Source organism: Nyctibius grandis, chromosome 6 (assembly GCF_013368605.1).
Source record: "Nyctibius grandis isolate bNycGra1 chromosome 6, bNycGra1.pri, whole genome shotgun sequence".
Lineage (NCBI taxonomy): Eukaryota > Metazoa > Chordata > Aves > Nyctibiiformes > Nyctibiidae > Nyctibius > Nyctibius grandis.
The window spans coordinates 32,308,830-32,326,961 of NC_090663.1; the positions used below are offsets into that span (position 1 = coordinate 32,308,830).

Sequence of the window (18,132 nt, forward strand, 5' to 3'; positions counted from 1 at the left end):
TGACAGATCACAGAAACATAATTAAACATTTTAATTCAGATAAAAGGAGTCAGTGAGATGTATCACCAGACCGTACAGCATTGGCATTTGTGCTGTACTTCCTGACAGCAAGAGGACTGGCTACTGATCTTCTTTATGAGCCATCCCAAATCCACTGTTTTGTAAATGGTTTGGCACTTAGCAAGCTGTCAAAGAAAACTGTGTCCAGAGACTCCCATTAGTACTGAGTCCTTCGTTGTCACAAGCACGGGTGTTAGCAGCGCTATTTGTATTCTTAAAACTCATTTAAAGAAGGTAAACTGTGAGACTGGGTCACACTTTTCTTTCAAACAGTAATGGAGGCAAGATAAGAGCTCTGAGGATTTCCTCAGGAGTGGTACTTAATTTCATTATCTTTGCAGGTATGACATAATGAAGAGTTGCTGGGATGCTGATCCTTTACAGAGACCCACATTTAAACAAATTGTACAGCTGATAGAGCAGCAGCTTTCAGATAATGCCCCCCGGGTAAGTTATGGATCATCAGTTTTTTGGAGTCAAAGCAGTTTCAAGCAAGGCATTAGACTAGAGCTCTGAGAAGCAAAGAGCCTGGGCGCTTCATTCATTTTCCAGTATTATTTATGTATCTTTGCACTGTCAGTTTGGGTGGTAGGAATGATGTCTGGGCTGCTCACTTCTGCTTAGTTGTGCCATTAGACAAAAGCTGTCTAAGCCCATACCCAAAACTTACCAGCTGGAGAAGAGTCTTTGCATTGTTGATGTTTCTCACTCAAAATAGACCTGGCATGACAATTTTGATGTTACAAAATGCATTGGTACTGCATAAATTAATCTTATCTTAAACTATGAAAAATTTTATTAATCTGGAAACATCTCAGGAATGAAGTATATTTAGCTTTTATTAGAAGAGCTTTCTGGATGAAGGGGTTGAGCTTTCGGTGCTCTTCTGCCTCTTCTCATTTGCTTTCCCTAGCTCTGCTTATATAAACTTGGAGGTATGTCGTGACAAACTGTATTCACTGCTCTTTCAACCATTCTCTAGTAAAAGATTTTTCTGAGAGGGTAACTGGACAAAACAGTCCAAAGAAAAATTGGAGGCACATCGGAAGCTTGGATTTTCTCTCGCCATAACATTGTATGCTACTGGGGTTTAAAAAAGTAAGTTTTAAACCTGATTTAAAAATACAGCTTTCGTTTACCTTCTGGATGCCTTGTTTGGGCACAGAGTACGTGGCTTCCTGACAATTTGAGAAAAGAGGAAACTGAAAGCTGCTGGTGTTCGATTGCATCCTGGAGCGTATTCTTGGCAGGTGCAGGCATTACTAAAACAAAAGCAAGAATGCGAAGGAAATATTAGTGAGGTTTCTGGGGGAGTTTAGTAATAACCTGAGCTGTGTTTTTTCAAGCTCAGTTGAAGCTGCGGTGTTGTTAATAACCGAGATTGAGGTTCTTAGCTCTTTAAAAGAGCAGTTAAGCCCAAGACCTTTCGAAACTCTCTTTAGATTTGCAGAGAAACACCTGAGCTGAAACCCTTCCTTGGCGGTGTGTAGTACACAGTGGGAAAAGGCTAGGAAAGGAGAGCTGTGCAAGTACACGTGAAGGGAGCGGTCTGCAGAGTATTGACACTGGTCTTTGTCTTCTGCAGGTTTATGCAAACTTCTCAAGTCCACCTTCCAGTCAAGGAAACGCTCCAGATCACTCGGTGAGGATTAACTCGGTGGGTAGCAGTGCTTCATCTACTCAGCCTCTCCTGGTACGCGAAGATGTTTGAGTGGCATCTGGAAGATGAAGAGCCCAGATGTATTAGCTGTTTGTATTGTGCAGGGGGTGAGAGAGGGACAACTTCAATAATTTCTCTTACTTTTACTCACTACTACCACTGTGTAGCTGAAACGTTGTTGTAATACTGTCCTTTACCACACACTGTTACACATAAACTTAATCTGCTGAGCACGGTTACAGGCATCATTGCAATGTTAACTGAAGCTGTATATATTTTGCTATATTGTGTGTATTTGCAGTAGAGAGCCAGATCTGAAGGAAAAAAAAACAACCAACAAAAGAAATCCTGAGCCAGGGTGTGGAACGAGATGACTGCAGATCAAACCAAATCTGCAGTGATCCTTCTGTGAATCTGTGCCTGGAAGGCATAGAGTCATTTTCTAGTTAATCTTGTTTTGCTGAGTTCAAGAAATAAATGAATATGAAGCTAATGGCTTTGAAAACCCCTTTCCACGTCCAGCCAAGCCTGAGAAGCTTTCCCAGGCAGGTGTCATAGGTTGGAGGCCAGCGAGGGTGCTGTATGTACCTGGGCAAGAGAAGTGAAGGGACTGAGACCCTTCCAAAGCTGGTCTGCACAGCAGCAAACCCTACCGGGAGCTCTGGGGTTTGAACCAGAGGAGGGGAGAAGAGCATGGATCTTCATCTTTATTTCCCACACGCGCTGTCAGCCTTTCAGACCAGTTGCAATGTTTCCGTGGGTATATGCACTAGTTCCCACTGGCCTGTTCCCAGCCAGGTTTGGAGCTGCCCATCGCTGGGTCTTACCCCACCACAGAGCCTGAACTGCTCCTGCACCCCCCTGCCTTGGGACCCCGAGGGCTTCAGTGCTTGTTTTGCTGATAGTTAGGTCCAAAAGTGTTCACCAAAGATAGGTGGGCCCTGCCAAGTTGGTCAAAATAGAAGAGGAGGGCTGCTTCCAGTAAACTGTGTGTCTGGAGGAGAGGCCGTTTAATGAGTCATCTTATCTAAGCAAAAACAGAAGCAAAAAATTCTCTCCTGGGGGCCTTTTTGTTGTCTTGTCCTACCCAGGTGAATCTTTCCCACAGGCAGGCTTGGATAGTGCTAACTGGAAAGGGCTATTTTCCCCCGCCCCGAGTCATTTAATCTTTCTGTAGAAGTCCAGAGATCATAATGAAGAAGAGCCTAACTGTGAAGAGCTGAATTTATAAATGGGATAAAAGAAAGAATCCCTTTCAGTCTTATTTGACAGATGTGAGGCTTTGGGGTCAGCATCTGTTGAGCCCAGGATTGTGCTCAAGTATCTTCCAACCCCTTTTTTTTCCCATTGGAAACACTGCTAATTCTTTTCTTCCTTTGTTTCTGTCTCCTAGAAATTAGTAAAGGCATTGAGAGAAGCATTTGTCAGAAGCAAAGTACTAGTTAAGTACCTATTTATTTACAATGCACTTAAGCACTCCGTAACTTATACTTTACCAGGATTTTGGTTGAGTTTACATGCAATTTAAATGTGTAACTTACTGCCCAAATGCAAGGTAATTGTAGATGCACACACAGGTAGTATATTTTGCGTTATGTTGAATACCACACGTTCCTTCTATGACTGTGCATTTGGTTTCTTGTTACAGGAATCTGTCTTTCAGAGTTAAGTCAGAAATTAGCCATTTGCACTGAACTTACTTAGGCTGTTGCACCTTTCCAAAGTTAGCCAGTTGTTTGGAGGCACTCTTATGCATACTTGTTGTTGAGTATTTTCAGTTTAATGCTATAAAAGCTCTTTCGTAACATGTTGGCTTTCAGAGCAACTGTAGACAAGCTAGTTGTTATAATTATAGATGTCTCGGTACTTTACGGACACTTAGCTGAAAGAAGTATGGGGTTTGGGGTTTTTCGTTCTTGAAATTTATATTTTTATAATTTGGGGATTTTTGAAACTTATTTTGCAATGGCTTGGTGTTTCAAATGGGTTTCAAGCTTGTTTTTGTAAATATGGAAATGTAGCAATAATGTCCTTTTGACTATTCTCAGTCCTTGAGTCTCAAAAATATTTTTTTATATATATATATGCAAAAACTATATGTATAGATATGTAAGTGTTTGAAAGTTTATGAAACACTTATGGATATGTTGCTTGGTTGTAGAATTGCAGTTCAGAAAAGTTCAAATAAATCTGTAAATATGTATTCAAATGCTACCGATGTGTACTGTGTTAAGATGGAGTATTTCATGTAAGTCCTTAATAAAGTTCTTGGGTTGAAGTCACAGTCTCAGTGTCTGGTCACACAGAGGTCAGGTTTGGCATTCTGAAAGCATTTTTGCAAGTGTGGGCCAGAGAACCTTATGTTGATTTGTTATGAAAGTTAGTTACCTGTGGAATATGTGTGGATCAAATACTTGGAAACTTGGATACAAGCTTTATTCTGGAGAAAATAGCAACTAGAAGAACTGATCCTGTAGACTGTTGATGCAGTCTAATATGTAATTAATGAGTAGTATTTAAAACTGAACAAAAACATCTCAGTGTTATTAAAGGATGTGGTTGGCAGAGGCTGTTGGAGCCAACAGAGGCTGTGGTGATGCTGAATATTCCCCCTTTGCTACAAACACAGGCACAGGCACATGCTCGTGTCCCTCCGTCCTGCACAGCTGGCCACTAGCGCGTGTGCAGAGCTGGCCAAATGCAGCACTGCAGGGGAGGCGGCGTGAGGTACCTAGCGCTGCTTGGGGTGCGGGGGTCACAAAGAGAGAACGTAATGCTTCCCCTGCTGAGTAGGTACGCCACGCCGCAGTGGGAGACCCTCTGCTTTAACTACTCCAGGTCTGAAATCTGTGACTCATGCGCTCACACTTGTTCCTTCTGCCGCAAAAATCTTTGCATCAGCACAGTTGGTGCGTGGTTTAATAGTAGGTAGAGAGCATATAAGCAAAGGTTTTCAAAACTTTCCTTCTAAAACCCCTACTAACTCATATGAGAGACAGACCTTGACTGTTTTGGTCCTTAATCTGTTCGGTCAGCAGAGCTCCTTGAAGAGCTCCCTTCCTTCAGAGTTTCCTTTTTAAAACAGCTTCCTTTTTTTTTTTTTCCTTTTTTTTACTTCCACTCAGGTCTTGAGCTCTGTTAAAACTAATTAAGGAAATTAAAAGCTAATTTTGTCAGCAGCCAGGAGGTACAAGCTTTGCCACAATTAGCATTGTCATCACTTTCTAATAATGCTTCAGAAGATACCAAGATTGTGGCTGATTTTGAACCATTTTTTCTCCTGTCTTGCCCACCCCCCCATTCAAGCAAAGTAGACTTCATACTAAGGTCTCCCAGTAGCTGAATTGGTACAAATAATTCATGAATTCTCATTTAGCATAGCCAAAGGAGGTATTTTATGTATTTATTCAATTAGCACATCATTAATTTTATTTTCCTGAAATGGCTCCTCTTCTGAAGCAACCTAGGATACGACATCTCTGCTTTCTGAAAAAATCTTTCTCCTGTTTTCTTATTACAAGGTGCATAATGATTACCGCCTCCATTCCTGTTCATGGTCATATGGACCATTTCCCCTGGAATTATTTTCTTGTGCCAGTTCTAAGCAATAGCTTACATGGAAAAGAACATCAGGAAGGCATTTAATATGTATTTTATCTGCCCTTCAAAGCATTATTGTACCCAGATATAAAGAGAAACCAGCACTATGTTACCAACATGGACCATCAGGACCACGGACCATCATGGAAGAAATACCTGAAGGGAGGGTGCAAAGACGACTGATCCAGGCTCTTTTCAGTGGTGCCCAGTGACAGGACCAGAGGCAAGGTGCACAAACTGAGACACAGAAGGTTCCCTCTGAACATCAGGAAACACTTTGTTTTTACTGTGAGGATGATTGAGCACTGACACAGGTTGCCCAGGGAGGTTATGGAGTCTCCATCCCTGGAGATACTCAAAAGCCATCTGGACATGGTCCTGGGCAACTGGCTCTAGGTGGCCCTGCTTGAGCAGGGGGATTGGGCCAGATGACCTCCAGAGGTGCCTTCTAACCTCAACCCTTCTGTGATTCTGCAATCAGCAAGGGCACTGTGGAGAATCTCAGCTGTAACATGCAGTTGGCCAGAAGCAGAAAAGAAAATCCCATCCTTATACTGAATATTAAAGAGTGACTCTTCATTCTCTTTACTAGATAGGAAGAAAATACTTGCAGGTTCTGTGGGAGAGAGGAAGAAAGATTGCAGAAACACTATAGTATACATGGAGTTAGTGACTAATATGAGATGCATCACCACCACTAGATTTTTTTTGTTTCTGGTTCTCCTTCACATCTGTATGGCATATATGTCTTTGGGGAGGTTGTCTGTAAATGGAGACATGATGCTCCTGGCCAAGTCACTAGGGAATGACCAGTCACACCCTGGACTGGAATGCTTACAGCGATCACTGGAGAGGCTGGACAACAGCATCCTTAATTCTACTGCGTCGTAGGCTGAAACTGAGAGACTGAAACGTTTCCCTCTTCCTGTACATGGATTAGGAAACTTCCTACTTGTCTGTGGGGAGGCCTGAGTCTCAACAGAAGACAAGGAGCAGTTGCATAGACGTTTTAGCCCCTGGTTTAGAACTGAAGTTGTAACAAAAATATGAAAACCTACTCTGCAGTTCTGTTGTGGTTTCCAGAAACTTCTGTAATGATGAATAATGGTTACAGACAACCTTCAATTGCCAAGTTTCCTGAGCACCTATTTTATAAAAAGATTATGCTGTAACCAGTAAGTTTATGTCCAAAAATTGCTCTGAGGCTATGTTTTCTGAAAGATTGTCCATATTTCATAAATTGATCATCAATCACTCTTTTTGGTGAGAACTATTACCTGTCAGCTGCCAACCAGGCAGCAGAGATTATTTACTAGCACTGATAGCTCCAGTGACTTGATTTTTCTGTCCGTGCCCTGGAAATCATTTTAGCTGGGTTGTGACAGGCAGTAGAAGCTAGCTGATCCCGAAGGGCCTGTTGGGCTTCGAGCCTGTGCTCCTCACTAAGCAATGTCAGCAGCATCAGATAAGGGGTTTGTGTGGCAGGTTTACCTCTATCCATCAGGTCACCACATGGGAAGACACAGCATGTAGCTTCCCCTGTAGATCAGTACGTAATGCAAGTTACCTCAGTACTTTCTCTAGCTGCAGAAAGTGCAAAATAATCTTTGGCTTCCCCCAAATATGTATGTTTCAAGACGTACCAGCACCAGTGGCTGGCTGCACTTCTGTAAATTATACTGCACATGCTTTTGGCTGGTCCAAGTATTGTTACCAGGCAGGGGGTCTTGTTCTTGATATGTGGTTGTGTGAGGGGTTTGGTGTGGTCATCAAAAAAGAATTTGGCTTAGTGGCACAGCCGAGCACTCACTTTTGGTGACTGAAATAGCATGTGACATTTGACTTGCCTGCTCAGGGTGGGAGGAGGGCTGTTGAGCAGGGCAGCCAACCTGGGTCTACCTGCCTGGTAGGCTGGGGGTGAAAGGAGTGAAAGACATTCCTCATGCCTCCAGCCCATTCAGTGCATCACAAGAAAATTTAAAAAGGGCAATAGCAACCTCCAAAATGCTGGTTTTGGCATTTCCTCTTTTGAGTTCAAACAGCAAAATAATTCAAACTCATTTATGAGATGAAAACATTTTTGTGTTTCCCCCTTCAGTCATTTTTCATTCAAAAGCTGTTTGCATTTTTCTGCTTTTGCTGGGAACAAATATTAGCTAGTCATGTTGTTCCAGAAATTAGTGTTATTTGGAAATTTCCAGAGTTCTTTTGCAACATGTTTTGGGTTTCAACTCACTCTGGTAGACAAGATGTCTCTGAACCAAAGCACCAGAAGACTTCTCCTTGCACTAGAAACAACAGATCAAAAATGGCAACTGCTCCACCAAAACCAGTAAGTAGTTGCACAGCCCCCTCCCTGCCTGCCTGAGGATAGCCTTGAGTTGCCGCATTGCTAAGACCAGCGTAAGCATGACGAGCCTCTTGTGCTGGGTACCAGCACGTGGCCAAGCCTGGCAGCAGCGCAGGAAGAAACATTGGCTTTATCCCTTCCTACCTCAGGCCTGCAAAGGTGTCCTCACTCATCCTGGTGTTTGCAAGTGGCTTCGTTTCGAAGGAAGGGAAGGAGATTACTGGTGTAATTCATTTTCACTATTTAATCTGAGAGAACGAAGACACTAAAAGGGGGGGAAAATTAAGTATGTTTTAGAATACCTTCTTTTTTAATAATAGAAATAAATATTTGTAGGGCATGTTTGTCAGCATCCTTTGAAATATCTTGATAAAACTAATTAAGAAGAAAAAATCAAATCACTTCACTACAATTAGTTATATAACTCATTTTGGAAGTTTTATTCTTTTCTTTTAGAACATCTGGCATTTTGAGGTGTGGAGAAAGTATACAAATATGAGCAGTACCAGTAAACCCCCCCCAGGAAATTAATAGAATCCCAGGATTATAATCACTTTTCAAAAGCTCATGTTAAGCCACTGGAGATTTCAGAGGCCTGGGGCATTACTGGGGAGTGCCTGAGCCTGGCGATGGGGAGCCGCCGTGCAGAAGTAGAGCCCTGGGTTACAGGGAGGTAGCTCCAGCAGCAGCCCAGAGGACACGGCTGGCCCGCGCCTTTCTGCATCCCCTCCGGCCATTGACTGTCAGCTCCTTACCAAGTTCCTCGGATTTCTCAGGCTCCTTTGAATGGCAGCAGCTGTTTGGGTTTCACTTGTAAAGTTGCAGCAAAAAGAGCCAAGCTGATTTTGGCCACTGAAGTGGAAAAAGGAAAAAATATTTTTTATCAGAAAAATACTATTGCAAGATCCCTCCAGCAGCTGCATGTCCCGCTGCACTGCCTGCACTCTGCTGCATGGCCCCTGTGGGGATGCATGGGCAGGACCCAGGGCAGCAGGAGCGCTGGGACCCCAGCATGGGGATGAGCATCCCCAGCAGTGCTGACCCTGGGCTCACCAGCCAGCTTTTCTTTGGGAACACGTACGGCACTTCAAGGGTCAAGGAGGTCATCTACACTATATCTCACCAGTCGGTGCAGAGAAGCCACCAACACTTGATGGGGACAGCAATTTCTCTAGGAGTAGTAGGAGTTAACCCAGAGGATTTGCCTCCCAGGTGGCCTCTGTTACTCTGCCAGTTAATCCCAGCAGGAAGCATATTACCTGCTTCCTTACAGCCTCTGTCCCAAAGCACTGGGAAGAAAAAATATATTTTATGATCTTTAATGCTTCTTTGCTTTTTTTCAATTTTTTTTTTATTGTTGCTTAATAGGATTGCCTCACCAGCCTCAGGTCTTGGTGTGTTTAATATTTTTGATTTTTCTATGGAGGCCTAGCAGTACAACATTGAGGAAGATCCTGGTTTTAGGCAAAGTGCTCGAGGCCTCTCTCGAGCAGTGGGGAGGCTCCAGCTGCCTCCTTGGGTTGTTTCTGTGTCCATGTGTGTCTGTCAAGGCAGGGCAGCTGCAGAAAGCACCGTCCCACAGGCAAACATGCTGCTGAGACGGGCGGTGTGGTTTGAGCCCCTCCGGCCACTTCTTAAACGGCTTTAGGAACAAATCTCCCTTTAACTGTCTTTGTAAGCTATTGTTGCAATTACGTAGGCTCCCCATGCCGTGTGACAGTCATGTGTGCTGATCACCACCCCGGCACTTGGCTGATCACAAGTAATGGATGGATCTACCTCCTGGGGGTCAGAGCGCGCTGTCGGCTCTGCCCCAAGCAAAGCCTGTGCAAATGACCGTGTGACAGCATTATGGACCTGCTCTGGTCATCTGTTCAAAGCAAAGAGTATTTAAAACATCAGTTCCTGAAGGCAAGGAGGGGAGGGAGGGGGAAGGCTGAAGAAGAACCATGTTTTGTCATGTTTTTCGTGGCAGAAAATTATTTAGGACTGAACACATCACACCTCCTTTCTCACACTTTACCCTTAGTTCAGAGTTGGAGAGAGAAAAATGAGGGTCCTGCTGCAAGGTCAAAGTATTTTGCATTGTACAGTGGAGGGCCATTAGTAATGTAATTACAAATGACTAAGAAAATAATTTGTTAACCAGTTGGAAAGTAAGAATTTCAACCCCTTCATTTACCATCTAGTATCTGGGCAGTCCAAAGAACCGCTTATATTATATGAGAAATATCTTAAACTACTTGTATTACAAAAGAAATATCTTCAGAAATAACATCACAGTATCACCAAGGATATTTTCTGGCCTGACGCCTGTAAGTTTTATAGAGCAACACGTGGCCGGTGTCACCAGCCCAGAGAGCGTGTGCAGATTCATCGTCTTTTCAAGATTTCTTCTTCTGATACCGAAAGCCTCTCTGGAGCAGAACCTAATTTTCACCTGATCGCACGGATATGCACAAATTATGACTGTGGACAAGTATTAGCTCACCTCACTTGCCCTCCCAAGCCTTCTCCTTCCAATGGAAGAAGAGATACAAAGAAGTTGCAGTTTTATACTTGTGTGCAGCCAGTGTGAAAGCAAAGATGGCACCGAAAACCGTGGACCCCACTTGCACTGCGCCGTGAGATCATTACAGTCACATGACGAGCTATCTAGAGTGTTTGGCACCCGAATTGTAATCTGTGGTTACGTACAAGTCTAACTGCAACGATACCTGCAAATATGGTTAAAGCTGATCTACTACATATCAGCTGGAGAAGGAAACGTCTCTGCTCCTTCGCACAAGGAACTTGAACAAAAACTGTTTTGTTTCTCCTCCATGACAAAAAAACAGCCTCTGGGGCTCAGTGGAAGTTTTAGAAAGGCTAAAAACAGCTTTCCTACACTGAAGCGTTATTATTCTCTTGGATGGCTCTTTTTCCAGTTATAACTACTGAAGAGCTTGACCATCAGATAGATAGTCGTTTTAAGTTAAAAAGAGTAATTTTTCTGATGGCAGATTAAACTTGAATTACACACTGGCACACATTAGTCTAGGCTCAAATTTGTATCAAAACCCGGAATCGTGCAACGCATCAAGAAGTGAGAAGGAGGGAGGAAAGCCAAGCTTTGTGACATCGGAGCCGACTGACTGAGCTGGGTTGAGCCTCCCCGAGAGAGCAGCGGGAATCCTGCGCGAGGGACAGGCAGCTGGCCAGCCAGACAAGCAGCCAGTACTGGGGCGGTTGTGCCTCTCGTGAAATCCAGGTCATTCCCACTTGGTGGGGAGGTGGGGTTAGACTTTTTGTGAACTCAGGTGGAAGAGGAAGCCAACACAGCAGTGGTTTGCAGGAGTGAAGGAGCCCCGCAATAAGGCCATACTGAGAATGGGGTCTATGGTGTCAGACATTCAACAAAGTCCCAAAACATGGGGAAATCCAGCCTCAAAGCTTATCATCTATATAGACAGGTTACAGTGATCGTGGGAGGGGGAGCAAACTCAGAGGGAAGGGAAAAGACTTTCCCAGCATCTGGGAGAAAGTCAGGGCTCCCACACGCTGGGCGCTGCTCTCTCAGCCCCTGCCGACAGTAGCCGCCGCCGTCCTTCAGGGCGGTCACTGTGAAGGGTCGACCAGCAAGAGCAAATGAAGCAAAGCCAGGCAAGGCTGCGTTCGATGTTTATATGGGCAAACGCAGCTGCAGGTGGTCACTAGGAGCTTCAGATTCAAGAGCTGCTGCAAGGTCTCAAGCTCCTTCTCTGGCTGCATCCTATTGCTCTTTGCACTGGGCTTGGCACTGCACATGTGCTTCATGTTCATCCTTGTCATCCATAGCTCATGACAGTGGCAGAAACTAATGGGAAGAGGAGATTAGCAGCATTTGGCTGCTAACTCCAGCAATCTACAGCACGTGATACCAAAAATAGCAAAGTGTTAGAGATGCGCATCGTCTCGTGTGTTGGATCTTTGGAGATTTACCCTTGTCTGCATCCCTCAAGAGCCCTCATGGCTGGGAAGGAGGGATGGTCACATTGTATGACACCAGGACACTTATCTAGTGGCATCTGAGAGTCCAGCTGTTTCCCTGGAAAATGAATGCTGGCATTTACCACTGCAGTCTTGGGCATTGGCCCCATCAGCTGCTTCAGGGGAGGTTGGAAGCAATGCGCCCATCACACGCAACTCAGGAATAGGTGCCTCATGGCAGGGATGTGTCTTCTTAACCCAAGGCAATGACTGACGGTTGGTACCCTGCAGCATGAGGCTGGACGTTTCTTCTAACTTTCCATCCTGCCCAGTGTCATGGTGAATATTTGTGATGAATATCTTCCACAAAATTTCTTTTCTAAGAGACTGAAAGCGAGCAAAGCCTTCTTCAAAAGAAAACGAGACAAGTATTTTCCTACTTCCCTGAGCGGTTTTGTGCAGACTTGATGCAGTTGGTAATGAGGTTCCAGGTCATTTCTTGTTTTGGGTACCATCTGCTGCAGTGGGAAATAACAACCAAATGTATTTTATAAACACCATATGAATGCAGTTCATTTTGTCTAATAATGCCCAAATCCTCTCTCCCATCAAGTATATGCTGAACTTGAAAAGACCATTCCTGAACATCAGTACAGCTTCACAAAGTCTATCACTTCCAAGCAGATGCACTCAATATAATTCTTTTGCAATAGATTTTAGCATTTTACCTCAAGTGTAGAAGTGGGCTGTGCAGGGCTGCTGTGACAGCCAGCTATAAGTCTATGCATTATGACTTATGCATATTATGCATATTATGACATGATTATGCATGACAGACTTACCATGGAGACTTTACAAGAAGAAGAAATACTTCAGAATTCTCATTATTCCTCCACCTAGCCTTTGTGCAGCATTTTTCATCCTGCTATCCAGAGGCCTTTTGTAATGAAAAAAGATGTGATTATTTTTGAGAAGTCCATCAAGAGAACTGTTTTACCAACTGCCCACAGATGCAACTTGCTAAACTAACTGGTTGCCTCTGAGGGTGCTCGCTGTTACTAGGATGGCTTCTGCCAAAGCATCTTCTTCATTACACCCCCACCAGAGCTTTCCAGCACCCACCTGTAGCCCTTGCGCATCTGCTCCCCTTCTCTTCCATGCCTGTCCCAGAAGTATGTGGGAAGAAGTATATAGAAAGGGCAAAAGCAGATAGACTAGATGTGCTGAGGGCTTGAAAGGCACAGATTCTGTGCTATTTTGTCTGTGCAGTCTGAACAAGCAAGCTCGAAGCACCGTCACACAAGTCCCAAGACAACCTGGCACAGGCTTCACCGCCAGACATACAGCCCCCTTGGGACACACCCCATGGGGTTGATGGCACCCAGCTCCACCACCTGAAGGAGTTACTTTGGGGACAAGGAGACAGAGCAATTTGGGGTAATTGTACTGCTTATTTGGCTGGAAGGAAAAAAATCTTCCTGGCAAAGAAATAGTTGACTTTAACTACTGGCAGCAGCATAGTAATGTACCTACCAGTTATTTTTTTTTCTGTGACTGTAATTAATTGATTCCTTTGTAAAATTCTAGGTCATGAATAATGAAATATGTTAAATAAAAACAGGCCTAATACTGATGCCTGTGCCGTTCCATTAAGGGCCTTATTGAAACAGAGGTAGTTCCCATTACATTTTGTTGAAAGAAGGTTTCAATTCATGCTTGGACAAAACACAAACTAGCGTCTGGTCCTTTAGCAGGTAGGATTTTGTGCTGCACGGTATGAAGAACCAGCTGAAATCAAGAAGTATCATAGCTCTTGCCTCCCACTTTGTTTCCTGCTCTACATTGTCCTGTTGTTCAGGGAACAGCAACCTGTGGCTGTGACTGGAGGCAGATCACTTAAGGAATTTTTTACACCATATTTCATGATATTCTAAGATTTGAAATCAGGTAGATAATGACTGTAAAAATCACCTCTTAAATCGGGTGGTTAATAACTGCATAGATTGCCTCTATTTTTTCTTAGTTTTTTTTAAGCTTGTCTCCCAGGATATAGCATTTTTATTGAAATCTTTCCCATGGTCTCAGAGGACCGGGAAGAAGCAGCACAAGGAGGAAGCACCGCGGTGCAGCCAGACTGGGAGAGATGCCCTCAGAGCAGGGGTGAGAGTGGCTCCTCCTCACCTCCCACACGAAATGTATGGGGTCATTTCTGAGCACCGACCTCTTCCACCTGCCGTGCACAGATTCTCTTTTTGATGTTCTTATCTTCAGTCTGCATGCTGTGACCGACCATACCTTTTGGGGTGTTTCCTTCTCCTTTTCCACCCCAAGTTCCCCTTTAGAAATAGATTTCAAGTAGCCTCTTGCTAACCAGATTGGCCACTTCTTTCTTGCATTTTCCTCTCCAGTGCAACATTGCCTTGTTTTCATTTCAATGTCTTATTTACAAAAAAGAATCCTAGAACATGGTCATTCTCCCTCTTTTAGTCTCAGACATTACTTCATCTAATTGTAACACCATGAATGAGGATCTAATAAGCAGGGTTGGGTAGAAGGGAGCCCATTTACACTGCTGGCTACATTTGGTCACGACTTTCTTTCCAAGCCCTAAATTGCCTCCTACCTCAGGCCTGGCCATGGTGAAAATACACTTGAATAAGGGAGAAGTCAAGTAGAAAAGAACTTACCCATGGCTACGCAAAAGATAAAGCACTTTGCCCATTGTTTAAAAAGAAGTAGCTGGCAAACCAAGTGGGAGTTGTCAGAATTCACTAAAAAATCAACGGTCCATGGTGAAATCTGATTTCCAGATGGCCTCCTCCTTGGGGCAGCGATGCCCGTAGCACGAGGCTCAGCTTCACCTGGTGATGTACCAGCTGTGCTGGCCCTCCGCGCGATGGTGGCTGTCCTCTCTGGGTGGGTTTTGCCCACCAGCAGTGTGCTCTCCTTGATGCTCTTGCTGCATGGCATCAGGCCAGGGGTGGGAATGCCTCTTCTGCAGAGCTTCACCCTTGGATTCCAGCAGCGAAAACACACCTAAGCCCTTAAAAAGAAATGTGGTCTGGACAAGGTGGTAAACTGGGATCTTCACAAAGTCTTGGTCGTGTTGGTATTGAAGCAGGTGGAAACAGTTCAAAAGTGATGACTTTTGAAAAAACCATAGGCACAGTATCTGTAACACCCCAAAAGGTGAAGCAGATCAGCTAACCAGCTGCAGCTTTGTCCTAATTTCTACTGCTAGATTTTCCGCTTCTCTTTAAGAGAAAAATCACAGAAGACAAATTTTTCTCTTTTTTTTTTTTTTTTGTTTAGTACTTGTTTATCCCTAGATACATGTTTAGATTGTTCCCATTTTGGAGGTCAGGTTCTGCACTGTCCATTACTTTCCAAATCATTATTCAAATAAGTTTTCAGATATGTTTCAGCCTAGCCAAGATCACAACATATATTTATTTACTTATATTTCTTTTTATACTTACTTATATTTAAAACTTACATTTATTTATTTACCTTTATTTATTTGCTTACTTTTATTTATTTATTCATTTATTTTTATTTATTTGGTGAAACAGGCACGTACTTTAAAAACATATATAAAACTCTGTCATGTGGGGGCAAAGAAGCAGAATCAACATTTAAAAACAAATTTGAAAGACAGCACGTTTTTGCACATGTGCATACAAATGCTTATTCTCTGGGCGCGTAATTTGTCCGTTTTGGCAGGGTGTGATGCTAATGGCAGTGTGCTGAACATGGACTTTGTGTGTGGATTTTTCCCCTCCTGAGTATAAGACCATTTAGGCTGCATGTATTTTTAAAGTAAAATTAGATGCCTGCAGAAGGTTTACAGTAATTCACTTTCAATTTAGAATGGTTTTTTGAACCAGAACAAATAGCTGAGCATCTGTTGCCCTGAAAATGATACAAAATGTAGTCACGAGGCAAAAATAAAATATCTCTGAAAATGATTATTTTGGCTACATAATCAAGCAAGCAATTATTGCATTATCTACAAAGTATGATCATACATTATTAATACATTTTCAGAGAAAAAGGTTTTAGTAAATGCAGTTTTCTCTGGCTTTTATGGTACTCGAGACCCAAACGTAATTCTAACTAATGGAAAATACTTCATGGCTTGTCATTTCCCAGTTTAAGATGCAGTTTGGTTGGGCATGAGAGACAGTAAGGAAGGAGCAGGAAGAACAGAAGGATATGGACATTTGTGTAAGAGATTACAGATATCCTTCCTATGTGTCATGCGTATCCCAAGCCAGAGAGCCAGTTTTCCAGTGGAAAAGGATTTAACGAATGCAAACAGTATAGTGCGCTGTGCTATATACAGGACATTGTATTCACAAGTTCACATATACAACTGGGCAGGCGTTTTTCACTGAACACCAGCATTTCATGTGATGCAGAGAGAACATTTTCAGAGCCCAAGTGAGGAGCTCACTGACCTTTGATGTTCTGGGCTGCAATGACTTTACAAACTAATTCCCATCTTCAAAAGCGTCTTAAAGTGGGATTAATTTCAGTTAATTTTGGCTATCTGAGTTAGGCATCCTGGCCAAGCTCCTTCCCTCGGTTTATTTCTGCAGCTGACAGCGAGACGGCTTCACCTGTATGTGATGCTTACCCTGTGACGGGATGAATCGCTCAAGCCTGCAAAGCCAGCATTTATGCTGCTGAAGCTATGGGAGGTAAATCCTTTAATCATTAACAGTTTCAGTCAGTTTGTAAATGACTTCTGGAAATGGAAACTAGGTTACCAATTAATTTTGGGAAGTGAGTGTTACCTCAGCCCTGATGTGATCGAGCTGTAAACATTTCTTGCTGGGCTGCAGGCCATCATCTAATGCCACCAGCTGGAAGAGAAATTCACAGCTTGGTTTTGGGACAGGATCTCCCTGGGTCCTACTCTACTTCCTTTTCTAAAAGATGCTTGAAAGTGTGTCCTAAAATGTCATCAGGAAATACTTGCACCTTTTGGACAAATAGCCCAGACTGCTTGGGGACTCGTCAGTCAAGATTGCTTTAAAGATAAAGAAAACATGAGCAAGACCTAACTGGGAAAGATCTACCTAAAACTTCTGCTAGTGCCAGAAAGACTACTAGGAAGAAGTTAATGATGTAGAGTGTGTGTGTGTGTGTGTGTGTGTGTGTGTGTGTGTGTGTGTAAAAACATTGGCAGGCAGGACTCACAATAATTAGTTATACAAATTACCGCTAATGGGTGGCAGTACCAAACGCCATGGGATAAATTCATCCTTGGCATAAGGAGGGGTAATTAATCCTAAATGCACCCTTGTGATATAGGTAAGTATTATTATTACCTCAATTTGACAGACACAGAGAGGTGGTGTTTTGCCCTTGGCAATTCAGCTTTCCAGAAGACTGACTAACATAATTTATGGTGGAGGATTACGCTATGCTTTTTAGATGAGATTTCTTGTAACATTGCAACACTATCCCGCAAAGAGATGCATGGCGTAGTTAGAGATTTTGAGAAGCTGGTCCCCAGATAGAAAATTCAGCAAGCAGGTTCATGTTGGGGTGATCTGGAAAACCTTTAAATATACAACACGGCAGTGTATGTGCTGGTACAAATGCCTCGGTAAGCCAGACTTGCTCTTCAGCAACGGAAACTTTCTGAGTGTCTTTTTTGCTTTGAAAAGTCACACTTTTGGTACTTAAACACCAGCTCTGCCCAGCGTTTGAGGTTTTCTATAAAATGGTCCCTGCTGGCGCTATAGGGCTTTCCTTGTAGCATGTAAACCATGCCAACGCGGGGCTTGAGCCTGTCCCCCTCCCCAATTCATTTGCTGGTAAAGACGGAGACTCAGTGACTGTCATCTCAATGCGCCCAACGAAAGAGTGCTGCTGTGCGTTGGTAGGTCTCCAAAGCCAGGGAAGGTTTTAAAGTCATGCCTTCAAAGATGTGCTATCCATAGAAAGAGGAGACTTAAACCATATACCATATGTTTAACATATAATGGTTTCAAGACATAGCAAGTTACAGCTGGACAGACAGATTGTATGTTGAAGGAATTTCCTCTGTAGTGATCTGTAAAGCCCACAAGATATCTGCATTTCCTATATGTTTTCATTCAGTGCAAATAATTTTAGACGATAATAATAATCTGCTAGGACACAGAAATCTAATCTTGGCTGGGAATGAAGCTTGGGAACAAACAAGATCAAACAATCTAAATTGGCTGGAATTTAAGCAATACTTTTGGTATATGTTTCTAATGCTAGGATGTTGTGGAAAAAGTAGTATCTTATTACAAGACAAAAACACAAACAGCCTGAATTATGGCTGCACAATCTTGACTATATAGAAAAAAGTTTTTTAAAAAATGTATTTTCTACTCATGGTTTCAGCTTTAACGATCTGAGTCAAATAGTTTAATAATGAAAACTTAAAATTCCTTATATTTGAAATTTTAAACTTCCTTAAATCTTAATAATTACTTAAAATGTCAAAAATACAAACTGCTGGTTTCTTTTC

General features: G+C 43.0%; 1 protein-coding gene across 1 annotated transcript in view; it reads left to right on the plus strand.

The window, feature by feature from the left end:
• The window catches only part of KIT (KIT proto-oncogene, receptor tyrosine kinase), a 57,568-nt gene extending 55,797 nt beyond the window's left edge, over positions 1–1,771 (plus strand). The window contains exons 20-21 of the mRNA XM_068403457.1: positions 402–507; positions 1,646–1,771. Coding sequence (XP_068259558.1) covers positions 402–507; positions 1,646–1,771 — 232 coding nt within the window. The remainder of the gene's footprint in view (positions 1–401; positions 508–1,645) is intronic.
• Positions 1,772–18,132: the final 16,361 nt, after the last annotated feature.